Here is a 22,036-nt window from a genome sequence, read left to right as displayed (position 1 = left end):
TGTATTTGTGAAATAGAGGTTAAAGAGCAATAAAACATATTTGAAACATAAAGCCATTGATCTTAACTAATCCCAGGACTCTTGGGTGTCTGACTAAAGCTTAAAGCCTGTCAGACCATGAGAAAAACAGTGAGTGAGGTATCCACAGGTGTAGTGACATAAAAACGGAACATGGTGGGTTATTACATAACATAGCCACTATAGACACACTGCTTACCGAGAGACAGAGACATGAAACTTGCCTCAAAACATGCCTTATAACTATTAATTATTAATTAACCATTTGTCACTGGTTGCCCTGAATGAAACTTAATATATATGTAAATAGATTGATGAATCAACATAATGTATTTATAGGTGTACTATGTGTTCAGCAGCCATGTGAGGTTACAGTCTAGCTCTAGATAGTGTCCAGTTACAGATAGAAAAGTCTGGGGGGGGCATAGGGGAAGTACAGAGAGAGAGAGAGAGAGAGAGAGAGAGGGGAGGAAGGGAGAAAGCGAGAAAGCATAGGGGATAGCATTGCTCTAAGTACCTGAGGAAAGCCACTTCAAGGACATAGGAATCACACACAGAACACAGAGAGAGGTTCAGCCCCGGCCCAGAGGAATTCCACTGAGAGAAACCACAGTCACTGCCTTCTGTTTCACTTCAGCAAGCTTGAATTGAATCCCTAAGCAAAAAGGTATGGAATTACTGAATGTTTGGTTTTTAGATTGCTATAATGTATCATTTCTTAGGCTACTGTAGCTGTCCATGAAACACTAATGTTTGTAATACCGTAGCCTAGTATAGTTAGATACCATATGGATTTGTTGTTGGTGTTGGGTATAGTGCATTTCAGATGTTTGACAAACAAAGCAAGCCAAAAGTTAGTAATTGTGTAGGCTCCTTGTGCCACACAATATTTGTGTGTAAGAGGCTAGACAAATGTTTATTCATAGGAAGTCTGCATCATCATAATGAATTTACTATTGTAAATGTTAGTTGAAGGGAATGAATCGTGTCATTCTTCAGTTTATATTGTTAAAAAACTAAATTTGCTTAAATCTAAACTTGTAGGTGACTGGACACATAATATACAGCTATACTAGAGAAATATCAATTTGGCACTGATGGAACTGTATTATCATGTATTATGGCACTGATAAAGCCTATTTATTGGAATATTTTTTTATGAATTCACCTTGCAAAATGTTTCATTATGTGGTTTGTGGTGTAGTAGACGTCACATACTCTTCCTAGTCTGCAGTGTTTATATTTTTAAACCAGTCCTACATCTGAGCGCATGCCAGTAGCCTAGGCTATATCTGGCATTTCAACTTTGCCCCACTTAGCTGCTGGCCCGTCATATGACATGGAAAAAGAAATCCAAGCCCACTTTTCAGTCAACCGGGCCACAACATAAACAGACTTATGACCTCCACAGAAAATATTTAACAAATCCCTGAAATTACAAGAGGGCCGGATTACCGAACGCGCACGCAGGGCATGTGCCACGGGGCCCCTGAGATGGCATATGAACACCTCATAAGCAATGGCAAAATGTGTAGAATTCCAGGAAATTAGCTTTAAAACTGCAACAACAACAAAAAAGGAGGTAGCAAATGTGGTAATGCAGCACTGTTTCTCTCACCTGAAATTGATTAAGGGTTAACTTCATTCCCACATCCATCCATTAGCCTAAAGTTGGTTTGGTTTGATAATTGTGCAAGAGCAAACATTTAAAAATAAATTGTGTAAACAATTGAAGTTCAACGTCTCTGTCTATCTATCTATCTTAACAGGGTCTTCAACGTCTCTGTCTATCTATCTATCTATCTTAACAGGGTCTTCAACATCTCTGTCTATCTATCTATCTTAACAGGGTCTTCAACATCTCTGTCTATCTATCTCTCTTAACAGGGTCTTCAACGTCTCTGTCTATCTATCTCTCTTAACAGGGTCTTCAACATCTCTGTCTATCTATCTATCTTAACAGGGTCTTCAACATCTCTGTCTATCTATCTATCTATCTTAACAGGGTCTTCAACGTCTCTGTCTATCTATCTATCTTAACAGGGTCTTCAACATCTCTGTCTATCTATCTCTCTTAACAGGGTCTTCAACGTCTCTGTCTATCTATCTATCTTAACAGGGTCTTCAACATCTCTGTCTATCTATCTCTCTTAACAGGGTCTTCAACGTCTCTGTCTATCTCTCTCTCTTAACAGGGTCTTCAACATCTCTGTCTATCTATCTCTCTTAACAGGGTCTTCAACATCTCTGTCTATCTATCTCTCTTAACAGGGTCTTCAACATCTCTGTCTATCTATCTCTCTTAACATGGTCTTCAACGTCTCTGTCTATCTATCTCTCTTAACAGGGTCTTCCTCATCTCTGTCTATCTATCTATCTCTCTTAACAGGGTCTTCAACATCTCTGTCTATCTATCTATCTCTCTTAACAGGGTCTTCAACGTCTCTGTCTATCTATCTCTCTTAACAGGGTCTTCAACGTCTCTGTCTATCTATCTATCTCTCTTAACAGGGTCTTCAACGTCACCGGGATGGCGGAGGCACATCAGGCGGTTGGCTTCCAGTTCACCGTCACCCCAGACGGCATCGACCTCCACCTGAGCCGCGAGGTACTCAAACACATCTACCTGTCGGGAGTGACGTCATGGATAAAGCGCGCCATAAGATTTAAGGTTTGTTTTCGAATGACTAAGTAGCCCTACAGTCATTACCAAACCTGAATCTGATAGCTAGTTTGGTTTTTGTTGCAGTCCAGCACTAAAACAACTGATTCAAGTTATTATTATGGCCTTGATTGAATCAGGTGTGTGTAGCCTAGTGCTTGGCTGGGACATAGGCTAGCACATCCAGGAATAGCCTTGTTGGTCTGTTTATAGGCTAACTATCTAAATTAACATTGAATTATTTTATTTCAGAATGGGATATTGACAGGCGTCTACCCTGCCAGCCCATCCAGTTGGCTGATCGCGGTGATAGCCATCATGAGCACCATGTATGCCAGGATAGACCCATCACTGGGAATGATAGATACCATCAAGAGGACCCTGCCTGTCAGGTCAGTGAGCAAATAACACAATGATGAAGAGGCATTGGGGAAGAGCGATGCATATTTTTTCAGATTAAGTATGTAACTGTGGGTATCTGTGGAAAGAATTTTCTGTTAAAGGACAATAAACATCATTTATATGTGAGGTTCTCTCCTCTTTCCAGTGACTACATGACAGTGCAGACCCAGACAGTGCTGAGTGCCATCCTGTTTGCCACGGGCCTGTGGCTCTCTCTCATCCTCATGCTGAGGTACATTCTCAAGGCCCTTCTCTCCTACCACGCCTGGATTTTTGAGTCCCACGGCAAAATGAGCTTCTGCACCAAACTCTGGCTGGTACGTCTGTCAAATGTCTCTATTTCAATAGAAACATGACCAAAAGAGCAGCTCACTTATAGTTCAGAATCAAGACAATATATTTTCTGAGCTCTTAATCTCATCCTTGAGTATTTGATTATTCTGACAATTAACCCAGTCATTGTGTTGTGTTGTTTCTCTTTAGAGTCTGGTGAAGATGTTCTCTGGCCGCAGACCTCTCCTCTACAGCTTCCAGGCCTCCCTACCCAGACTACCTGTGCCTAGCGTGGACGACACCATAACCAGGGTGAGAGAGAGGTGGTTATGTGTCTCATGTGCTTAGATGAAATACAATATGAAACTGATCACATTTGTTCAGGAAAGTGATGGAACAGGACCAGTGTAGAACCATATATGTACACTACATATCAGTATTATGTCATATAATCGCTATGTGACCTTGCAGTACCTGGAATCAGTGCGCCCCCTGCTGGATGATGAGCAGTACAACCAGATGGAGGTGGTGGCCAATGACTTCAAGAGAGACGAGGCACCCAAACTCCAGAAATACCTCATCCTCAAATCCTGGTGGGCTACTAACTACGTACGTATTCTGAAGTGTGATGTCAGGTTACATGAAACGATAATGTGGTAAATGTATTTATTAAGCTGTTTTGGTGAGTGCTCAAAGTGCTCTTTAAAACAAAGAATTAGTAGTTGAACAAATGATTGTAATAGATGATGTTTTACAGGTGAGTGATTGGTGGGAGGAGTACATCTACCTGAGAGGCAGGAGTCCCATCATGGTCAACAGTAACTTCTACGCCATGGTAAGACATGTCTATATGGGTCCTCATACAGGGAACATGGCATTGCTTGAGATGTATCCAGTAACCTTTACCTAATGATGTATTTGATGATCTGCTTTAGGATCTGCTGTACGTGATTCCCACACACAGACAGGCAGCTCGGGCAGGGAATGTGGTTCACGCTATGCTGCAGTACCGACGCAAACTAGAGAGAGGAGAACATGCACCGGTAACGAGTACCCCTCTCTTTGTCTCTCTCACCCCCTCTCTCTCCCTCTTTGTACCCTTGAGAGTATTCAGGTCCCTCCCCCATTTCCCTTTTGGCCCTCGGCTCTCTCTCTACCCCCTAAATAACCCAGGTCATCTCCCTCCTTCTCTGTTAACCTAAATCATCCTCCCACTGCCTTCGACTTGTTTCTGGTCTAGGGCATTTCCATTTCAAAAGCCCCATGAGCACTAACATATGAAGTCCATAGGAACACATCAAATTTGGTGTCAAATGAAAGCTAAGAGTCTATGTTTTGAGAAATTAAGGCATATATACATTTTCCAACCATTTTCCCTGCTAAAAATTAGGAATAAGCAAAGGCTTAGATCTTTGGTCAAACTCATGGAAAAGGGGTCCTAGAAAACATCTAGCAGAAAAAGTATTTTAAGGTATTAGAAATACATAAAAACACAATAACAAATATCAACACTTATATTTTGTTTTGCAGAAATGATTTGCCTTCTGTAAGTTTAATATATATTGTATTTCTGTGAGCAAATACCTACATATCTTTGAGATAAAAATAAAATATATCTCTTATGAGGAGGGAGGATAATGAAAGTTCACAGAGGTAAAAAGTAAAGGTAGACCTACCTAGTTATAGTGTTTTTACTGATAACAGTTTGGTTGATGATATATTAAGTGATTAAAACGTGTCATGAAATGGACCTATTATGTTATGTTACCATCATTCTGTTATCGGCTGTTATTCCACTTCACTTACGGTAGTTCAATAACCAAAATAGATTTTTTCAAACTCAAGTGGTCATATCATAGCTGTCACCCCATTCTTTCTGCAAAGATCTTTGAATCGTAATTCGGAGTAGATAATTCAGAGTTTTTGGAAAACGTGGTCACCTAAAAAACTGAGGGAGATTTCACCGTTATTACCAAACTGTACTGTGCACTGTACTTCGCGTAAATGTGTTTTTGTAAAATTTTCTATGGAAATTGTTAGATACATATATATATTTACACACTTTAAGGTTGGAATAATATTGTGAAAATTACGATACCACCAAAAATGTCAGCATATTTTGGTGGGATTCCATTAACAGCTAGTTTTCAGTTTTCCCCTCCTCACTCAGACCACTACCCGACAGTCCTAGAAAAATTCCTGCTTGAGAAATTGCTCTTTGCTAAGAAGCTTTTTCTGTGCATTTTTGACCAAGCATAGTAAGGTTTATACATTTTTTTATTTTATTTAACCTTTATTTAACTAGGCAAGTCAGTTAAGAACAAATTCTTGTTTGCCTAGGAACAGTAGGTTAACTGTCTTGTTCAGGGGCAGAACAACAGATTTTTACCTTGTCAGCTCGGGGATTCGATCCAGCAACCTTTCAGTTACTGGCCCAATGCTCTAACCACTAGGCTACCTGCCGCCTAGTGGTTAGATTAAGGTACTTAATTGTTACCCAGAAATTATTTGTTATGGTGATAGAAATGGCTGCTTTGGACTTTTAAATGTAGTCCTTGTGCATAGAGTTGTATGGTTTGTTTATCTTTGCAGTCAATGGTTTTTGTTTGGCATACTCTCTCTCTAGTTGAGGGCTCTGGGGGTGGTGCCCATGTGTTCCTATCAGATGGAGAGGATGTTCAACACCACACGTATCCCTGGCATAGAGACAGGTGAGCACGCTGCTGCCTTCTGGGGGCATAACACTATCAAACTATCGCTGGGTAGTTGCATTAATCAATATGAACATGAGTTTGTGTCAGACACATCTTCTGACCATCTTAAACAAAAACTATCATTCAATAGAAGTGTGCATTCCCCACCGCCTTATAATGTTCTATGTCCTCACCCCCTCTCCTACTCCTTGGTCCAGACTTTGTTCAGCACCTGAGTGACCGGAAGCACCTGGTGGTGTACCATAAGGGCCGCTTCTTTAAGGTGTGGCTGTACTACGGGGGACGCCACCTCTGGCCCTCTGAGCTGGAGACTCAGTTCCAGAGGATCCTCGACGACACCACGGAGCCACAGCCTGGGGAACTCAAACTGGCTGCCCTCACAGCCGGCAACAGGTATACACACATATAGGCACGAAAGTGCAACCTCCCTTCCTTCCTCACACACACATCAGAAATACAATGTCCACCTCTTATCCTCTCCCAGAGTTCCTTGGGCGCGGGCTCGTCTGAAGTACTTCAGCCAGGGTGTTAACAAAGCCTCTCTGGAGGCCATCGAGACGTCAGCCTTCTTCCTCACCCTTGACGACGAGGAGCACGGTTACGACCCTGACAAGCTGAGATCATTGGACCTGTACGCCAAGTCCGTGCTGCACGGGAAGTGTTATGACAGGTGAGACAAATGGGAAGTGCTATGACAGATGAGACAAATGGGAAGTGCTATGACAGATGAGACAAATGGGAAGTGCTATGACAGGTGAGACAAATGGGAAGTGCTATGACAGATGAGACAAATGGGAAGTGCTATGACAGGTGAGACAAACGGGAAGTGCTATGACAGATGAGACAAACGGGAACTGCTATGACAGGTGAGATGAACGGGAAGTGCTATGACACGTGAGACGAACGGGAAGTGCTATGACAGGTGAGACGAACGGGAAATGCTATGACAGGAGAAAGACAAACGTGAAATGCTATGACAGGTGAGACGAACGGGAAGTGCTATGACAGGTGAGACAAACTGGAAGTTCTATGACAGGTAAGACGAACGGGAAGTGCTATGACAGGTGAGAGACAAACAGGAAGTGCTATGACAGGTGAGACAAACAGGAACTGTTATGACAGGTGAGACAAACGGGAAGTGCTATGACAGATGAGACAAACGGGAACTGTTATGACAGGTGAGACAAATGGGAAGTGCTATGACACGTGAGACGAACGGGAAGAGCTATGACAGGTGAGACAAACGGGAAGAGCTATGACAGGTGAGACAAACGGGAAGTGCTATGACAGGTGAGACGAACGGGAAGAGCTATGACAGGTGAGACAAACGGGAAGTGCTATGACAGGTGGGACGGGACAGAAAAGATGCGTTGTAAAGTAGGCCTATTTCAGTGAGGATAGTTTAGCGCTATATTGCTTTTCTGTGCACTGCCTTTACGATGTGTGTTTCAGTGTTTAACCTGATATGCCTTCTCTCTCTCTCAGGTGGTTTGACAAATCCTTCACCCTGATCGCTTATAAGAATGGTAAACTGGGGGTCAATGCAGAACACTCGTGGGCAGACGCTCCCATTGTAGGACACATGTGGGAGGTAATGTTATTGATGGTCAGCCTTTTGGGGGCCCTAAGCGCGATTTGGTTGGGGGGCCCCCATCTCACGGCAAAAAAAATTGTGGCCCCCCTATTGATGGCGAGGAGAAAAATGTACAATTTAGACCTAATTTCCTGCAATTCTACCCATTTTCCATGTGGTAGAGAGACATTTCTGCAGTTTTAAAGCTAATTTCCCCAAATTCTACACATTTTGCCATGACTTATGTCATATTAATATGATATCTGAGTGAGAATGACTAACACAATCTATGTGGGCCCCCAGGAGGTCAGGGCCCCTGGGCACATGCCCGGTCGGTATTCGGCCATGATTACTACAAGCTGGCTAGACTAACTACCAATCAAAAAATGTACATGGCTGTGTCAGCTAATTGCACCTGGTGTTTTCAACTATTCTTACTCTGAACAGTAAGTTGAGACCCTGACTGAGTTCCTTTTTTTGAGGTCGGGGGCCCCCTAGCGACCGCTTATGTCTGGAGCCGGCCCTGTTGATGGTGTATTAATGATGTATTACAAACATGTTATTCTTAAACACAATATATGACATGGTGTGATTAATTGTGTTGTGTGAATGTAATGGTTGCTGTGCTGCTGTCTCTGTGTAGTACGTCCTAGCAACGGACTGCTTCCATCTGGGTTACACAGAGGAGGGGCACTGCAAAGGAGACATCAACAAGGGCCTGCCTCCCACCGCCAAACTACAATGGGACATTCCATTGGAGGTATGGCTTCTAATGTGTTAGGGATCAAAAGTTGTAGCTTTAGTAAAGAGGGGAAAGCAAGTTTAGTGTTGTGTTCAGTAGACCAGTCAGTAGTTTCTACAGGCTGTCTTGTGTCTTGTCTGAGCCTTTCTGGTCTCTGGTCTCTCCTCATCCCTCAGTGCCAGGAGGTCATTGAGGATTCCTACATGGTTGCCAAAGAGATAGCTGATGACGTGGACTTCCATGGCTGCCTGTTTGATGAGTTTGGGAAGGGCCTGATCAAAAAGAGTAGGACCAGTCCTGATGCCTTCATACAGCTAGCACTGCAGCTGGCTCAATTCAGGGTGTGTGTGTTAGTCATGAATAGACAACAGACAAACAATATCATGTCTCAAGCAAATAAACTGAATGTATTTGTTGTCTATGTATTGTAGGATAAGGGGGAGTTCTGTCTGACGTATGAGGCCTCGATGACCCGGATGTTCCGTGAGGGTAGGACAGAGACGGTTCGCTCCTGCACCATAGAGTCCACAGCCTTCGTCAGAGCCATGGAAGACAAGAACACTAAGGTGAGGACACACACCTTAAACACACACCTCTCTTACTGTGTACCTTTGTTAATCATTTCAGAGGCAATATAGAATGCACTAATGACAGCACAAGAGCAGTAACAGTCCCCCTTCCACATACATGCTATACATGCTAGATATAAATCATCAGATGTTTGACTATATCTGTGGTTAAATACAGTGTGGGTGCAGCACTGCAGGTGAGTAGCCTTGTCTGTGGGAGTTACTGATAGACAGTGACATGATGTAACTCTGCCAGTGAGGCTCAGGTCATTCTGACTCTGAGAACTAGGTGACCAGGACCCAAATGTCTGTTTCTTGTACCTATCTAGCCAGAGGAGTGTGTCCTCTAGAGCAAGCATGACCAACCCTCCTTCTGGAGAGCTACTGGCTATGCACTTTTTGCTTTTGTTCCAGCCCTGCACTAACATACCTGGTTCAGCTATTCAAGGTGCTGATGAACAGTTGATTAGTACAATCATGTGTGTCTGAATAGGGCTGGAGCAAAACCAGTAGCTCTGCAGGTGGAGGGCTGGCCACCATCTGTTGTTTTTTAGCTGGATCTAGGTTTTGATTGAATATCATCTGTTGTTTCTGTGAGCAGAGTGCCCAGAGGTTGGACCTCTTCCGGAAGGCTGCAGACAAACACCAGAACATGTATCGTCTGGCCATGACAGGCTCTGGCATCGACAGACACCTCTTCTGTCTTTACATCATGTCCAAGTACCTCAACATCGACTCACCATTCCTCAAACAGGTCAGCTCGCTTCTGAGTGTTTGTGTAGTCAACACCATTATATGTGTTAAATTATACTTTGGCAGCCAAGTGATATGATATCAGAGATTTACACTTACCCTTCTTCTCAATTGACCCCCCCCCCCTTTCCCCTTCTCTCTCCCCCTGTGTAGGTGTTGTCAGAGCCCTGGAGGTTGTCCACTAGTCAGACTCCTCAACAGCAGCTCAACATGGTCGACATCAACAAGTTCCCAAGATACGTGGGTGCAGGAGGGGGGTTTGGCCCTGTGAGTCTACCGCACGCACACAACACACACACAAGAAATTAGCTGGACCAGATTCTCAAGTCCTACTGCCATTGTGTCCTCTGTTACTTCTTCTGTCTGCTTCTTACTTCTATGTAGTCAGAGTTAGGGGTGATTGGTACTGTCTCTCCTGCGCCCCCAGGTGGCTGATGACGGCTATGGCGTCTCTTACATCATTGTAGGAGAGAACCTCATCACATTCCACATCTCCAGCAAGTTCTCCAGCCCTGAGACGGTGAGACCATTGTGTCACACTACATGATGAACCATAGAGTATATAGCACTTACATACTACCTTAATGGCAATCTAGCTGGATCTTTATCAGGTTAAACAACTGTCTGTCTCTTTCTCTGTAGGACTCGTACCGCTTTGGACAGAACATTCGACAGGCCATGCTGGACATTCGTGCGCTATTTGACCAAAACGACAAGAAAGAGATGTGATGAGTAGACAGTCTGAAAGGTCTTTATAGACTTCATACCACATTTTCATGCTCTGTGACATTACATTATTTCCAAAACGGTGGGTCACAACTAGTCTCTTCTGGGTAACGGCTTTAGAATGGGTCAAGTTATAGATCTTTTGGATATTTACTCAGTTAGCAGGAGGGAATTGTTTTGTAGAAATAAATATTTAATAAAGCATTTTGACTTTATTTCGCACAATCCCTTATATAAAATGGCAGTGAATTTTCAACATAGTATTGAACCAATTCTGGCAAGAGCAATGAAGCACAAAATGCCTTGGTAGCTTTAAAGAACATATGATATAGTAATTTAGATTAAGGATAGGCAAGGCATCTGTTTAGTTCAGAGGCAGGAGTATTTGCATCTGATTGTAATATGTGTACACTTGTAAATAGCACTGTTTTGAGTATTTAAGTGATGTAATATATAAGGTAGTATATCTGAATCTGTTATCTGAATCGTATGTACAGTTGAAGTCGGAAGTTTACATACACTTCTGTTGGAGTCATTAAAACTCGTTTTTCAACCACTCCACAAATTTCTTGTTAACAAACTATAGTTTTGGCAAGTCAGTTAGGACATCTACTAATTTTCCCAACAATTGTTAACAGACAGATTATTTCACCTATAATTCACTGTATCACAATTCCAGTGGGTCAGAAGTTTACATACACTAAGTTGACTGGGTCTTTAAACAGCTTGGAAAATTCCATAAAATTATGTAATGGCTTTAGAAGCTTCTGATAGGCTAATTGACGTGTACTTGTGGATGTATTTCAAGGCCTACCTTCAAACTCACTGCCTCTTTGCTTGACATCATGGGAAAATCAAAAGAAACCAGCCAAGATCTCATAAAAAAAATTGTGGACCTCCACAATCCTTGGGAGCAATTTCCAAACGCCTGAAGGTACCACGTTCATCTGTACAAACAATAGTACGCAAGTATAAACACCATGGGACCACGCAGCCATCATACCGCTCAGGAAGGAGATGCATTTTGTCTCCTAGAGATGAACATACATTGGTGCGAAAAGTGCAAATCAATCCCAGAACAACAGCAAAGGACCTTGTGAAGATTCTAGAGGAAACAGGCACAAAATGATCTATATCCACAGTAAAACGAGTCCTATATCGACATAACCTGAAAGGCCGCTCAGCAAGGAAGACGCCACTGCTCCAAAACCGCCATAAAAAAGCCAAACTACGGTTTGCAACTGCACATGGGGACAAGATTGTACTTTTTGGAGAAATGTCCTCTGGTCTGATGAAACAAAAATAGAACTGTTTGGCCATAATGACCATCGTTATGTTTGGAGGAAAAAGGGGGACGCTTGCAAGCCGAAAAACACCATCCCAACTGTGAAGCACTGGGGTGGCAGCATCATGTTGTGGGGGGGCTTTGCTGCAGGAGGGACTGGTGCACTTCACAAAATAGATGGCATCATGAGGAAGAAAATGATGTGGATATATTGATGCAACATCTCGAGACATCAGTCAGGAAGTTAAAGCTTGGTCACAAATGGGTCTTCCAAATGGACAATGACCCCAAGCATACATCCAAAGTGGTGGCAAAATGGTTTAAGGACAACAAAGTCAAGGTATTGGAGTGGCCATCACAAAGCCCTGACCTCAATCCTATCGAAAAGTTGTGGGCAGAACTGAAAAAGTGTGTGCGAGCAAGGAGGCCTTCAAACCTGACTCAGTTACCCCAGCTCTGTCAGGAGGAATGGGCCAAAATTCACCCAACTTATTGTGGGAAGCTTGTGGAAGGCTACCCGAAACATTTGACCCAAGTTAAACAATTTAAAGGCAATGCTATCAAATACTAATTGAGTGTATATAAACTTCTGACCCACTGGGAATGTGATGAAAGAAAGAAAAGCTGAAATAAATAGTTCTCTACTATTATTCTGACATTTCACATTCTTAAAATAAAGTGGTGTGCTAACTGACTTAAGACAGGGAATTTTTATTTGGATTAAATGTCAGGAATTGTGAAAAACTGAGTTTAAATGTATTTGGCTAAGGTGTATGTAAACTTAAGACTTCAACCGTATGTGTTTAGAGTATATTATAATAAAGAATATGTTGATTGTTTTTTACCTCTTCTTTGGACTTGAGGACACAGATAAAAATGTATACTCTCATACCTGAACTGTGTGGCCAACTACACCACGTACATTTCCAGTTGCCATGTACAGCAGAGGAATTACATTCTGGTGTGCAAAGTACTTAGTTACTACATGACAACATCCTGCTTTAAGAAACTATAGGAGAGAACAAACGCAGTCCTTCAGTGTAAGAGAGGATCCAGTTTTATTTCAGTTTGTAAGCAGTGCCATACAAGCCTTTATGGTACCAGACATTAGAAAAGGCCTTACATCAGATGACTGGAGAGTACTAAGGGCTAGATTCAATCAGATTGACATCTGCATAGCGGTTGTTTTGGCAGTGTCGGAACTGCATAGAGCTGTCAAATCCACAAGCGTCTCATTGTGTTACCTTATTGTGGACACTGCCATTGGATACACTGAAACCACACCCGACTATAATGCAACATCCCATGCAGCCACGTTAGAAGTTCAAACACTTGAATTAGATTGATACCGTATAAATTCCCCATTCAAATTAACATGAAAACATGCATTAGCCTAACATCAATGGTTTGACATTTTATAAATTATTTCTAAACACCGATAGCCTACACTTTCTAGAGCCGTTTTGAACTTCTAACGCGGTAGGATTAAGGGAGTGGTTTGTGACATACAGAAGCAGCCACTCACCGATAGAATATCTCATACCGCAGTCACAACTCTAAAACATCTGCTATGCGGATGTCGGCCAATGCTGGTTAAATCTCCATCTGATTTGAATCTAAGCCTAAGACTACACTTATCCCAACCAGGATGATTAGACGCAGATTGTACATTTATTGGGATAGTGTGAAATACTAGTGTTGGCAAATCTGAGCAAAGTACACTACCGGTATACAAATTGTATGGAACCTCTAGGTACTGGAAGATTCTATAGAAAATCAGCTAGTGTAAGCTCTGCTACAGATGGATGCACTGGTACTATTTTCATGGAGCAAAGTGTCAACCAAGACTTGAACACTCACCGTTTCACCTGCCTCTTACGATACCCGCTTCCTTAAAAAGGTAGGTGTGTGCAATGCAACAGAGTTGAGACACCATGCTCAGACTTCTTCCAAATCCTACTCAGTGTGATCACATCTCCATAGGTGAGTATACCAAACTATACCAGGATGTTCTGTTTATTGCCTGTAAGATGACAGAATGGATTTAATGTCCTTGTTGTGACTGATTCTATCACTGAGTAGAAGTACAAAACAGCAATATGAACAGAGGGAGTCCAATTTGGTAATGCATTCCTTTAGATCCATCAATTTGATAGTGTTCTTGTAAAACTGTCAAGAAAATAAAAATCTATTTGATTTATTCGTTTTTTGGGGGGGATACAAAAAGTGAAAGTAAAAAAGCAACCCTTATGTTCACTCTTTTCTCTTGATAGTAACTTTTCAATCTTTCCAGGCATCTGTTACAGCTTTAAACTAGAACTAAAGTTTTTAAACTGTACACAAAGTGAACGGACAAACAAAAACATTATATCACTACCCATCGCTTTAAAAAAAAAAAATTAAAACTCTTACACATGCTTGTCGAGAACGAGCACCCTTTAAAAAGAGCCCAAGAGGCAACGGACACCCGGAGTCTCCTAAAGATTCTAAATGAATCAACAGAATCGGATAATCATAATCTATTCTTAAACCCAGAAGCTGCCTGCCTCTTCAGTCAAACATAACAGATTACAACAGACAAAAGGCAAATGGATTTTTACTTGTTTTCTTTTTAGAGATTTTTTTGTTGATACTGCGTCCATTGTGTGATGACCTGCCCCTAAGGCTTCTGTCGGTCTGAGGCAGGTGTACATACACCTCAACCCAGTTAATTGTGTGTGTGTGTGTATGTGTATGTGTGTGTGTATGTATATATATATATATATATATATATATATATATATATATATATATATATATATATATATATATATATATATATATATATATATATATATATATATATATATATATATATATATATATATATATATATATATATATACACACACATACACATACATACATACATACATACATACACACACGTGTATACGTTTGACACACTCTAGGATGGTTTTCTATGAGTCTAAAAAAAAACCTGGGCCAAGCTCTGTGGTTCCGGTCTGCATTGCAGGGGAGGTATTATGAGGTTGCGCCGGGTGTGGGGTTGACATTCTGTGTGGAGAGCTGAGGAGCGACCTCGATGATTCGTGGTTTGTCGATGATGCGGGCGGTGCGGTTGCCCTTCTCCACAATGCCGATGATCCAGGCCTGGTGGCCCTCGCCGTATTTAGGAGATTTGATCTCAGCACAGAAACGAGCTGCCTGCTCCCTGGGAAGACAGATCAACAGACCCCCTATAGATAGAGACAGAGGTGGCTGATGAGTATGTGTGTGAAAGAGGTGAGAGAACCTAGACAGACAACAGGCCGACAAAAAACACATGCACGGCCAGAGACACACAAACATTCACACATACCTGATGTCTCGGGGCAGGTGCCGTGCATGAGTCCGAACATGTTCCCGCAGGCCTTGGACACAGCGGCCATCTTGGCGAGCACAGGGAGGTTGTGAATGACGAATGAGACCTCGCTACGCTGTTGCCGTGCCAATGTCTGGGCATGACCCAGAATCCCGAAGCCAGTGATGTCAGTGGCGGCGTGAGCGTTGAAGGTGTGCATCAGACCTGCAGCTGGAGAGATAAAAACAACAACTACATCAATATTCACATTACATTCATCCAAACAATGGTAGAAGTTAGACAGGAGAGAAGGGGGGAGAACAACTTGAGGACAGGTACTTGTTCTGTTGAGTCGGGCGGTGTGTGTACCTGTCCTGTTGAGCCGGGCCATGTTCATCATAGCTTCCTGATATGCCAGCTCTACATCCTCCTGAGTCACCACCAGCTTGATCTTATTCCACTTGTCAGGCTGAGGGACAGACATATACATACGATTTTAGACCATCACTTTTGAGGCATGGCAATGACTGATAAAGCTTTGATTGGGTCCAACTGTCCCTCCCGTTGATATTTTTTGACGGATACAGACGTTTCGTTCATTACATTGACATTTTAGTGTTTAAGTTACAATACAGTAAATCAAAGGAGAGGTTAGTGTGTTGAGACTTACAATATCCAGCCACTGGTGTACCGCCACAGCCACCTGAGTCCCAAGAGGTTTGGTGAGAATCAACACATCTCCTGGCACTGCGTTGTCTGGCCTGGAAGACAGCAGACGTCACATCATCACCATAGCTATCATTACTATCACAACACAGAACACAGCTCACATGATCAAAGCAATTAGAGTTTAGAGGCTCAGAGAGAGATCTGAATAATAGTGAAATTCCCAAAAGTGTGAAAGACAGGAGGGCAGCTGTCTGTGAGGAGAGGGTTCTTACATGATGAACTCATTGGGTTGACAGACCGTAGTGGCCACCCCCCCCAGGACCACCCAGGGGTTAAGAACTGTCTGTCCCCCCGTAACAGACGTGCCTGCTTCCTCCGACGCATCTTTGAACCCCTGGATGATCAGAGGCATCACCTTGTCCCGCTCCTGACAGGGACACAGAGACATGGGAGGGACTATTTAGTGGCTGGGTGCTACACATTGGTATGCGAGTGTGTGTGTTGCCATGCACCTTTTCTGACAGTTTGTTACTGATCCCCAGTAGCATCAACATGTTGTCACATTCCGTCACTCCCATGGCGTACAGGTCACTTAGAACATTGGCACACGCAATTCGCCCCTATAGAAACAGACAGGAATAAAGAAGGCATTATTGACATGATTTACTGTAGATATGAATGAAGATAACACATACTCTGCTCAAGGTGAAAGAAACGACTCCAGTCCAAAGCTCTCAGTAACTACTCAATCTATACGATACTCACAGGACCTAAAGCATGTAAGGTATGCCTGAAAACATTAACACAATGAGGGGTACAGAATGAGAACCTACCATCATATAGGGGTCGTCCACTATCGGGTAGATGTAGTCTGTCGTTTGGACTAGAGAAAGGCCCCCGTGCCTGAGGGGGATGACACAGGTGTCCATACCAATGCCTGCAAAGAACAGTTATTATTAAACTGTAAGTTATCTGAAGAATGGATGTGAATAAAGTGTGTGTGTGTTCATACCAAGTCTGGGCATGACGGCTCCAAGGAACTGTTCATCCTCCTGATAGTGGTTCTCCTGCAGGGCTTCTAGAAGCTTCTGTAGCACATCCTGGGGTACCTATGGAATAACAAGCAGATTACCTCAGAACTACAAGTCAAGCTTAATCATCATCCTAATGTGTTGCATTTGTAGTGCTTTTCTCAAACTCTACATTGTATAGTTATAAAAATAAAGTAAATGTCTGCTCATTGCGCCAAAACATGACTTAATGCTGACGCTAGAGACACAGCAAGGACACTTTTGAAAGCAGCAAAGACTAAGTGGCCAATAACATTCTATTCATTGCCATTACACCAGTAGGCAGTCTTCGATGTACCCTAATAACTCTGTTCACAGAGCCAGGGGTGTAGAAAAACCCACCTTGCAGCCCGTTCCTTTGAGCTCAGTGAAGCGTGTGAGTCTGAAGCTCTTGTCTAGCTCGTAGCTCTCTGGGTTAAACGACTCTCTGACAGACATGGCTGGAGACACTTTGGGACCTCAGTCAATAACCTGAGGACAGAAGATAGGGAGAAGGGGAGAGAGGGATGAGAAACATGGCTGGAGTAACACTGGACAGTCACCCCTGACTACATCTCTTCTCTGTTCAACCAATTAGCATCCAGGATCAGGATACAGCGAATAAGGAGAGAAGGACCGAGTGATGAGTAAAGGAAAGAGGTTGTGAAACATTAAATATTCTGTTTTAGTGTAACTACTACTAAACTGAAAAGGTAAAGGCATAGTGGATGCTTATGCAGACATTTGATTAGAACAATTTACCCTCGGGTATCAATAGTGTTGAAGAATAATTTTGTATCTCAAAGTGCTATTAATGAAGATTAGTTTATATCTCAAAAATGTCCAAAGTGAGTGAACTTACAAAAAACTAATCTAACTAAAAATGTATGTACAATGCCTTGCAAAAGTATTCACCCCCCTTGGCGTTTTTCCTATTTTGTTGTATTACAACCTGTAATTTGAATGGATTTTTATTTGGATTTCATGTAATGGACATACACAAAATAGTCCAAATTGGTGAAGTGAAACAAATAACTTGTTTCAAAAAACTGTGGTGCCTGCATATGTATTCACTCCCTTCGCTATGAAGCCCCTAAATAAGACCTGGCGCAACCAATTACCTTCAGAAGTCATATAGTTAGTTACACAAAGTCCACCTGTGTGCAATCTAAGTGTCACATGATCTCAGTATATATACACCTGTTCTGAAAGGCCCCAGAGTCTGCAACACCACTAAGCAAGCAGCACTATGAAGACCAAGGAGCTCTCCAAACAGGTCAGGGACAACGTTGTGGAGAAGTACAGATCAGGGTTGGGTTATGCAAAAATATCTGAAACTGAACATCCCACGGAGCACCATTAAATCCATTATTCAAAAATGGAAAGAATATGGCACCACAACAAACCTGCAAAGAGAGGGCCGCCCACCAAAACTCACAGACCAGGCAAGGGGGGTAGCAATCAGAGAGGCAACAAAGAGACCAAAGATAACCCTGAAGGAGCTGCAAAGCTCCACAGCGGAGATTGGAGTATCTGTTCATAGGACCACTTTAAGCCGTACACTCCACAGAACGGGGCTTTACGGAAGAGTGGCCAGAAAAAAATAAGCAAACATGTTTGGTGTTCGCCAAAAGGCATGTGAGAGACTCCCCAAACATATGGAAGAAGGTACTCTGGTCAGATGAGACTAAAATGTAGCTTTTTGGCCATCAAGGAAAACACAATGTCTGGCGCAAACTCAACACCTCTCATCACCCCGAGAACATCATCGGCAGGGACTGGGAAACTGGTCAGAATTGAAGGAATGATGGATGGCGCTAAATACAGGGAAATTCTTGAAGGAAACCTGTCTTCTAGAGACTTGAGACAGGGACAGAGGTTCACCTTCCAGCAGGACGATGACCCTAAGCATACTGCTAAAGCAACACTCAAGTGGTTTAAGGGGAAACATTGAAATGTCTTGGAATGGCCGAGTCAAAGCCCAGACTTCAATCCAATTGAGAATCTGTGGTATGACAAAGATTGCTGTACACCAGCAGAACCCATCCAACTTGAAGAACGGGCAAAAATCCCAGTGGCTAGATGTGCCAAGCTTATAGAGACATACCCCAAGAGACTTGCAGATGTAGTTGCTGCAAAAGGTGGCTCTACAAAGTATTGACTTTGTGGGGGTGAATAGTTATGCACGCTCAAGTGTTCATATTTTTTTCCCTCATTCCTTGTTTGTTTCACAAAAAATATTTTGCATCTTCAAAGTGTTAGGCATGTTGTGTAAATCAAACGATACAAACCCCCCCAAAAATACATTTAAATTCCAGGCAACAAAATAGGAAAAATGCCAAGGGGGATGAATACTTTCGCAAGCCACTGTATCTTTAAAGCTGAATCAGTTGATCAATGGCTTGAACTTGTTGCAAAATCCAATAAATCATAAATGAATCACTCAAAAAAAGGGAAAAGTTAATTTCTTAGATCAAATGAAATTGTATTTGTCAAATGCACCAAATAGAAGTTGTAGACCTTACAGTGAAATGCTTACTTACAAGCTCTTTACCAATGATGCAGTTAAATGAAAAAAGAACAAGAAATAAAACAAGAATGAAGCCATATACAAGGATTACCAATACCATATCAATGTGCAGGGATACATGGTAATTAAGGTAGATATGTACATGTAGCAGGGGTAAAGTGAATAGGCATCGGATAGATTGAAATTAGCAGCAGCGTATATGTGTACATGTGTGATAATGTGTGTCTGTTGATTTTTTATGTGGGATAAGTCCATCCACACAGATTGTTCCAAAGATTGTCTAAGGAGAGCTAGTATTTGATTGTTCTAGTGTGCACAGGTGTGGTTTTCTGAGATAATTAAGCAATTAACATCCCATCATGCTTTGGGTCATGTGTAAAAATGCCCAGTTGCCCATTATTTTGGCTACCACAGCAAGAAGAGGTCTTAGTCACTTTGAAAGAGGGGTCTCAAAGTAGCATAGGGGGTTTAAAGGTTGTGTGTCTCAGTCACCAGATCAAAACACAATTGAACACTTATGGGAGATTCTAGAGCGGTACCCGAGACAGTGTTTTACGCCACCATCAACAAGACACCAAATTATGGAATTTCTCTAGGAAGAAAGGTATCGCATCCCTCCAACAGAGTTCCAGACACTTGTAGAATCTATGCCAAGGCGCATTGAAGCTGTTCTAGTGTCTCAACACCCTATTAAGACACTATGTTGGTGTTTCCTTTATTTTGGCAGTTACCTGTAGTTTTGGCCAAATTCACAAGTCTTCCATTGATATACTTTAACATAAACACCTGTTTACAGTGACAAGTACAGGTGAGAAAACACATAGCTCAATGTGAAACCACGTTTTGGCTATGTTTTCCTCTAGTTCTGCAGAGTATAAAAAATGTTTTTGTTGACCACTCACTGACATAGCAACCAGAGACCAGTTTCCATTTATTTATTCACATATCTGTTTCACTTTGCTGTGACATTAAAAGCAATGATTTATATATAAAACTTAATTTGCTGATTCTATGTATTGGCCAATAAGAGGCTTTGAAGCCCCAAGTTAGCCATATTGGCACTCACCAGAAGAAGCAGTCCTCCATAGGAATGAATGGAATTCTACAGTATTTCAATTAAATGGTTCAGGGACAAAATTACATGTATTCATGTATTTTGTTGTTGTAGCAGGGACAGTAACATTAAAACTTTTTAAAAAGGTAGATGGTAAATGTTTTTGTATGTTTATTTTATGTTTAGCACACATTAAACTATGCATTAAGGGGTCTAATGGAATAAACGTGGCTAAACAAATGTAGACATTAATAAATGTATTTCTATAGATCCAAAATAATATTTTTTTTAACTTTGGGGGAGTGCCAAGATGGAGGCGCGGCGGATTCAAAACAGCGCCTCCTGTCAGTCATCTAGAATATATCATTGATGAGAAGCGTGGACGTTGGACATAGAATCAGACCTAACTAGTCGATCTGCTCTCGGGCAATTTGATGGCTAAATAAATAAAACATTGAATACATTAAATATTAAACACAATCCCAGTTGCAGGCTATCTTGCGTCACTGTGTGATCCTGTATTTTATCATGGCTCCGGATAAATTGTTGCGCTTGGGGTCCTAGTCAGAGTTTGGCTTCTGAAACAGTGCGAGGAGGATGTGAAGTTGGGCTAGTGTGCGCCGGCTCAAATTAAATCATGCACCAGACATTTTCAGCCAAATCAATTTCGGCAGTCAAAAGTGACCAATATTAATCAATTAGCTATGTACAGACATTAAAAATATCTTAGCAATAATTGTGTGAGTTTTTCCTGTCTTCCAGCTGCATGCTTGTAGCCTGCCAAAGAGTTAACATTAGCTAATAGCCTGTTTGCTAATCAATGAGTTTAGCTAGCTGATGTGCTAACTATTAATCAAGTGGGACATCGTTTGTGTGACTAATCGGGTTTCATACAATAGTTAAAAAGCGGATAAAACAATACTGTATTCTTAATCATTTAAATTAGCGAGACCAGAACGAAAAATAGCATTTTATGTTTCGAAGTAACCGGGAAAGCAGTGCATAAAAATGTCGGCGGTGGAAAAAATTAACCCCTTCCTGTACAGCGCCATGCGAGACGTGCTACAACAGACTTTGTAACAATAAAATAACGCCATACATGCAATTTGCACACAGTTTGTAATCATATACTGCATTACATATATGTAAAATACCCCCCCTTTGCATTTATAGGGCTGAACCAGTGTTATATTCGTATAACATTTCCCCTTTAATTGCTCTCACCAGTTTATCCTTACCGGTTTTGCTTTAGCGGCGGGTCTCCAGAAACAAGAGAAGGAACAGTACCAGAATGCATTTGGAGTAAATCGGGTGTCCTTGAAGATAGCCTGACGAAAAATCTATTAACTTTTATTTTTTGTTTTACAACTGAATATATTTCATTTTATCGCGTTAGGAAATGCATAAAATAAATAGATGTACATGCATCAGATAATATCACAAGGTGAGGACCGTCATCACAACGGGGGAAATCTTGAGGTAAAGCACGAGATCACAAAGGGTCCTTCGCAAGGAGACTGGCGCCTTTACCTCCCCTTTAAAGAACCGCAGAGTCTGGCAATAAAAAGTCAACAATGGATTGTACCTTTAATTTAGTCTTCCCTCCAATATGATAGAGATCAGTATGCAATCACAGATGTTCTAATCAAGTTTATAGCGTTTACAATAGAAACA

At 41.9% G+C, this 22,036-nt stretch overlaps 2 protein-coding genes across 3 annotated transcripts; one reads left to right on the top strand and one right to left on the bottom strand.

Annotated features, from left to right (window-relative positions):
* Window positions 1–484: 484 nt before the first annotated feature.
* LOC115197256 (carnitine O-palmitoyltransferase 1, liver isoform) lies at window positions 485–10,982 on the top strand. Its single transcript, XM_029758626.1, has 19 exons — window positions 485–685; window positions 2,530–2,689; window positions 2,933–3,072; window positions 3,228–3,399; window positions 3,566–3,667; window positions 3,827–3,964; window positions 4,113–4,190; window positions 4,291–4,398; window positions 5,982–6,066; window positions 6,267–6,462; window positions 6,554–6,739; window positions 7,555–7,660; window positions 8,286–8,402; window positions 8,561–8,725; window positions 8,816–8,950; window positions 9,555–9,707; window positions 9,860–9,973; window positions 10,134–10,226; window positions 10,349–10,982. Exons 2-19 carry the CDS (start codon window positions 2,549–2,551, stop codon window positions 10,433–10,435), a joined length of 2,316 nt encoding a protein of 771 aa, XP_029614486.1. The 5' UTR covers window positions 485–685; window positions 2,530–2,548; the 3' UTR covers window positions 10,436–10,982.
* Window positions 10,983–14,673: 3,691 nt separating this feature from the next.
* Window positions 14,674–21,692, bottom strand: LOC115197255 (selenide, water dikinase 1). 2 transcript variants are annotated; one of them, XM_029758624.1, is made up of 10 exons: window positions 21,601–21,692; window positions 17,142–17,270; window positions 16,742–16,838; window positions 16,563–16,666; window positions 16,242–16,349; window positions 16,002–16,156; window positions 15,731–15,821; window positions 15,430–15,529; window positions 15,079–15,291; window positions 14,674–14,956 (listed from the first exon to the last, which is right to left on the bottom strand). In XM_029758624.1, exons 2-10 carry the CDS (start codon window positions 17,235–17,237, stop codon window positions 14,742–14,744), a joined length of 1,179 nt encoding a protein of 392 aa, XP_029614484.1. In that variant the 5' UTR covers window positions 17,238–17,270; window positions 21,601–21,692; the 3' UTR covers window positions 14,674–14,741. The 2 variants fall into 2 exon arrangements, with proteins under 2 accessions (XP_029614484.1, XP_029614485.1); XM_029758625.1 differs by having other exon boundaries at window positions 21,587–21,637.
* Window positions 21,693–22,036: the final 344 nt, after the last annotated feature.

This window comes from Salmo trutta, chromosome 7 (genome assembly GCF_901001165.1).
Source record: "Salmo trutta chromosome 7, fSalTru1.1, whole genome shotgun sequence".
In the NCBI taxonomy this organism is placed as follows: Eukaryota; Metazoa; Chordata; class Actinopteri; order Salmoniformes; family Salmonidae; genus Salmo; species Salmo trutta.
This window is presented reverse-complemented; position numbering and strand designations above follow the sequence as displayed.

Coding starts and splice junctions, on each gene's coding strand:
- LOC115197256 (XM_029758626.1), top strand. CDS start 2,549: ATGGCGGAGGCACATCAGGCGGTTGGCTTCCAGTTCACCGTCACCCCA. Junction 4,191..4,290: donor ACAGTAACTTCTACGCCATG/GTAAGACATGTC, acceptor GATCTGCTTTAG/GATCTGCTGTACGTGATTCC. Junction 7,661..8,285: donor TTGTAGGACACATGTGGGAG/GTAATGTTATTG, acceptor GTCTCTGTGTAG/TACGTCCTAGCAACGGACTG.
- LOC115197255 (XM_029758624.1), bottom strand. CDS start 17,237: ATGTCTGTCAGAGAGTCGTTTAACCCAGAGAGCTACGAGCTAGACAAG. Junction 16,350..16,562: donor TGGACGACCCCTATATGATG/GTAGGTTCTCAT, acceptor CTGTTTCTATAG/GGGCGAATTGCGTGTGCCAA. Junction 15,292..15,429: donor GGCCCGGCTCAACAGGACAG/GTACACACACCG, acceptor TTATCTCTCCAG/CTGCAGGTCTGATGCACACC.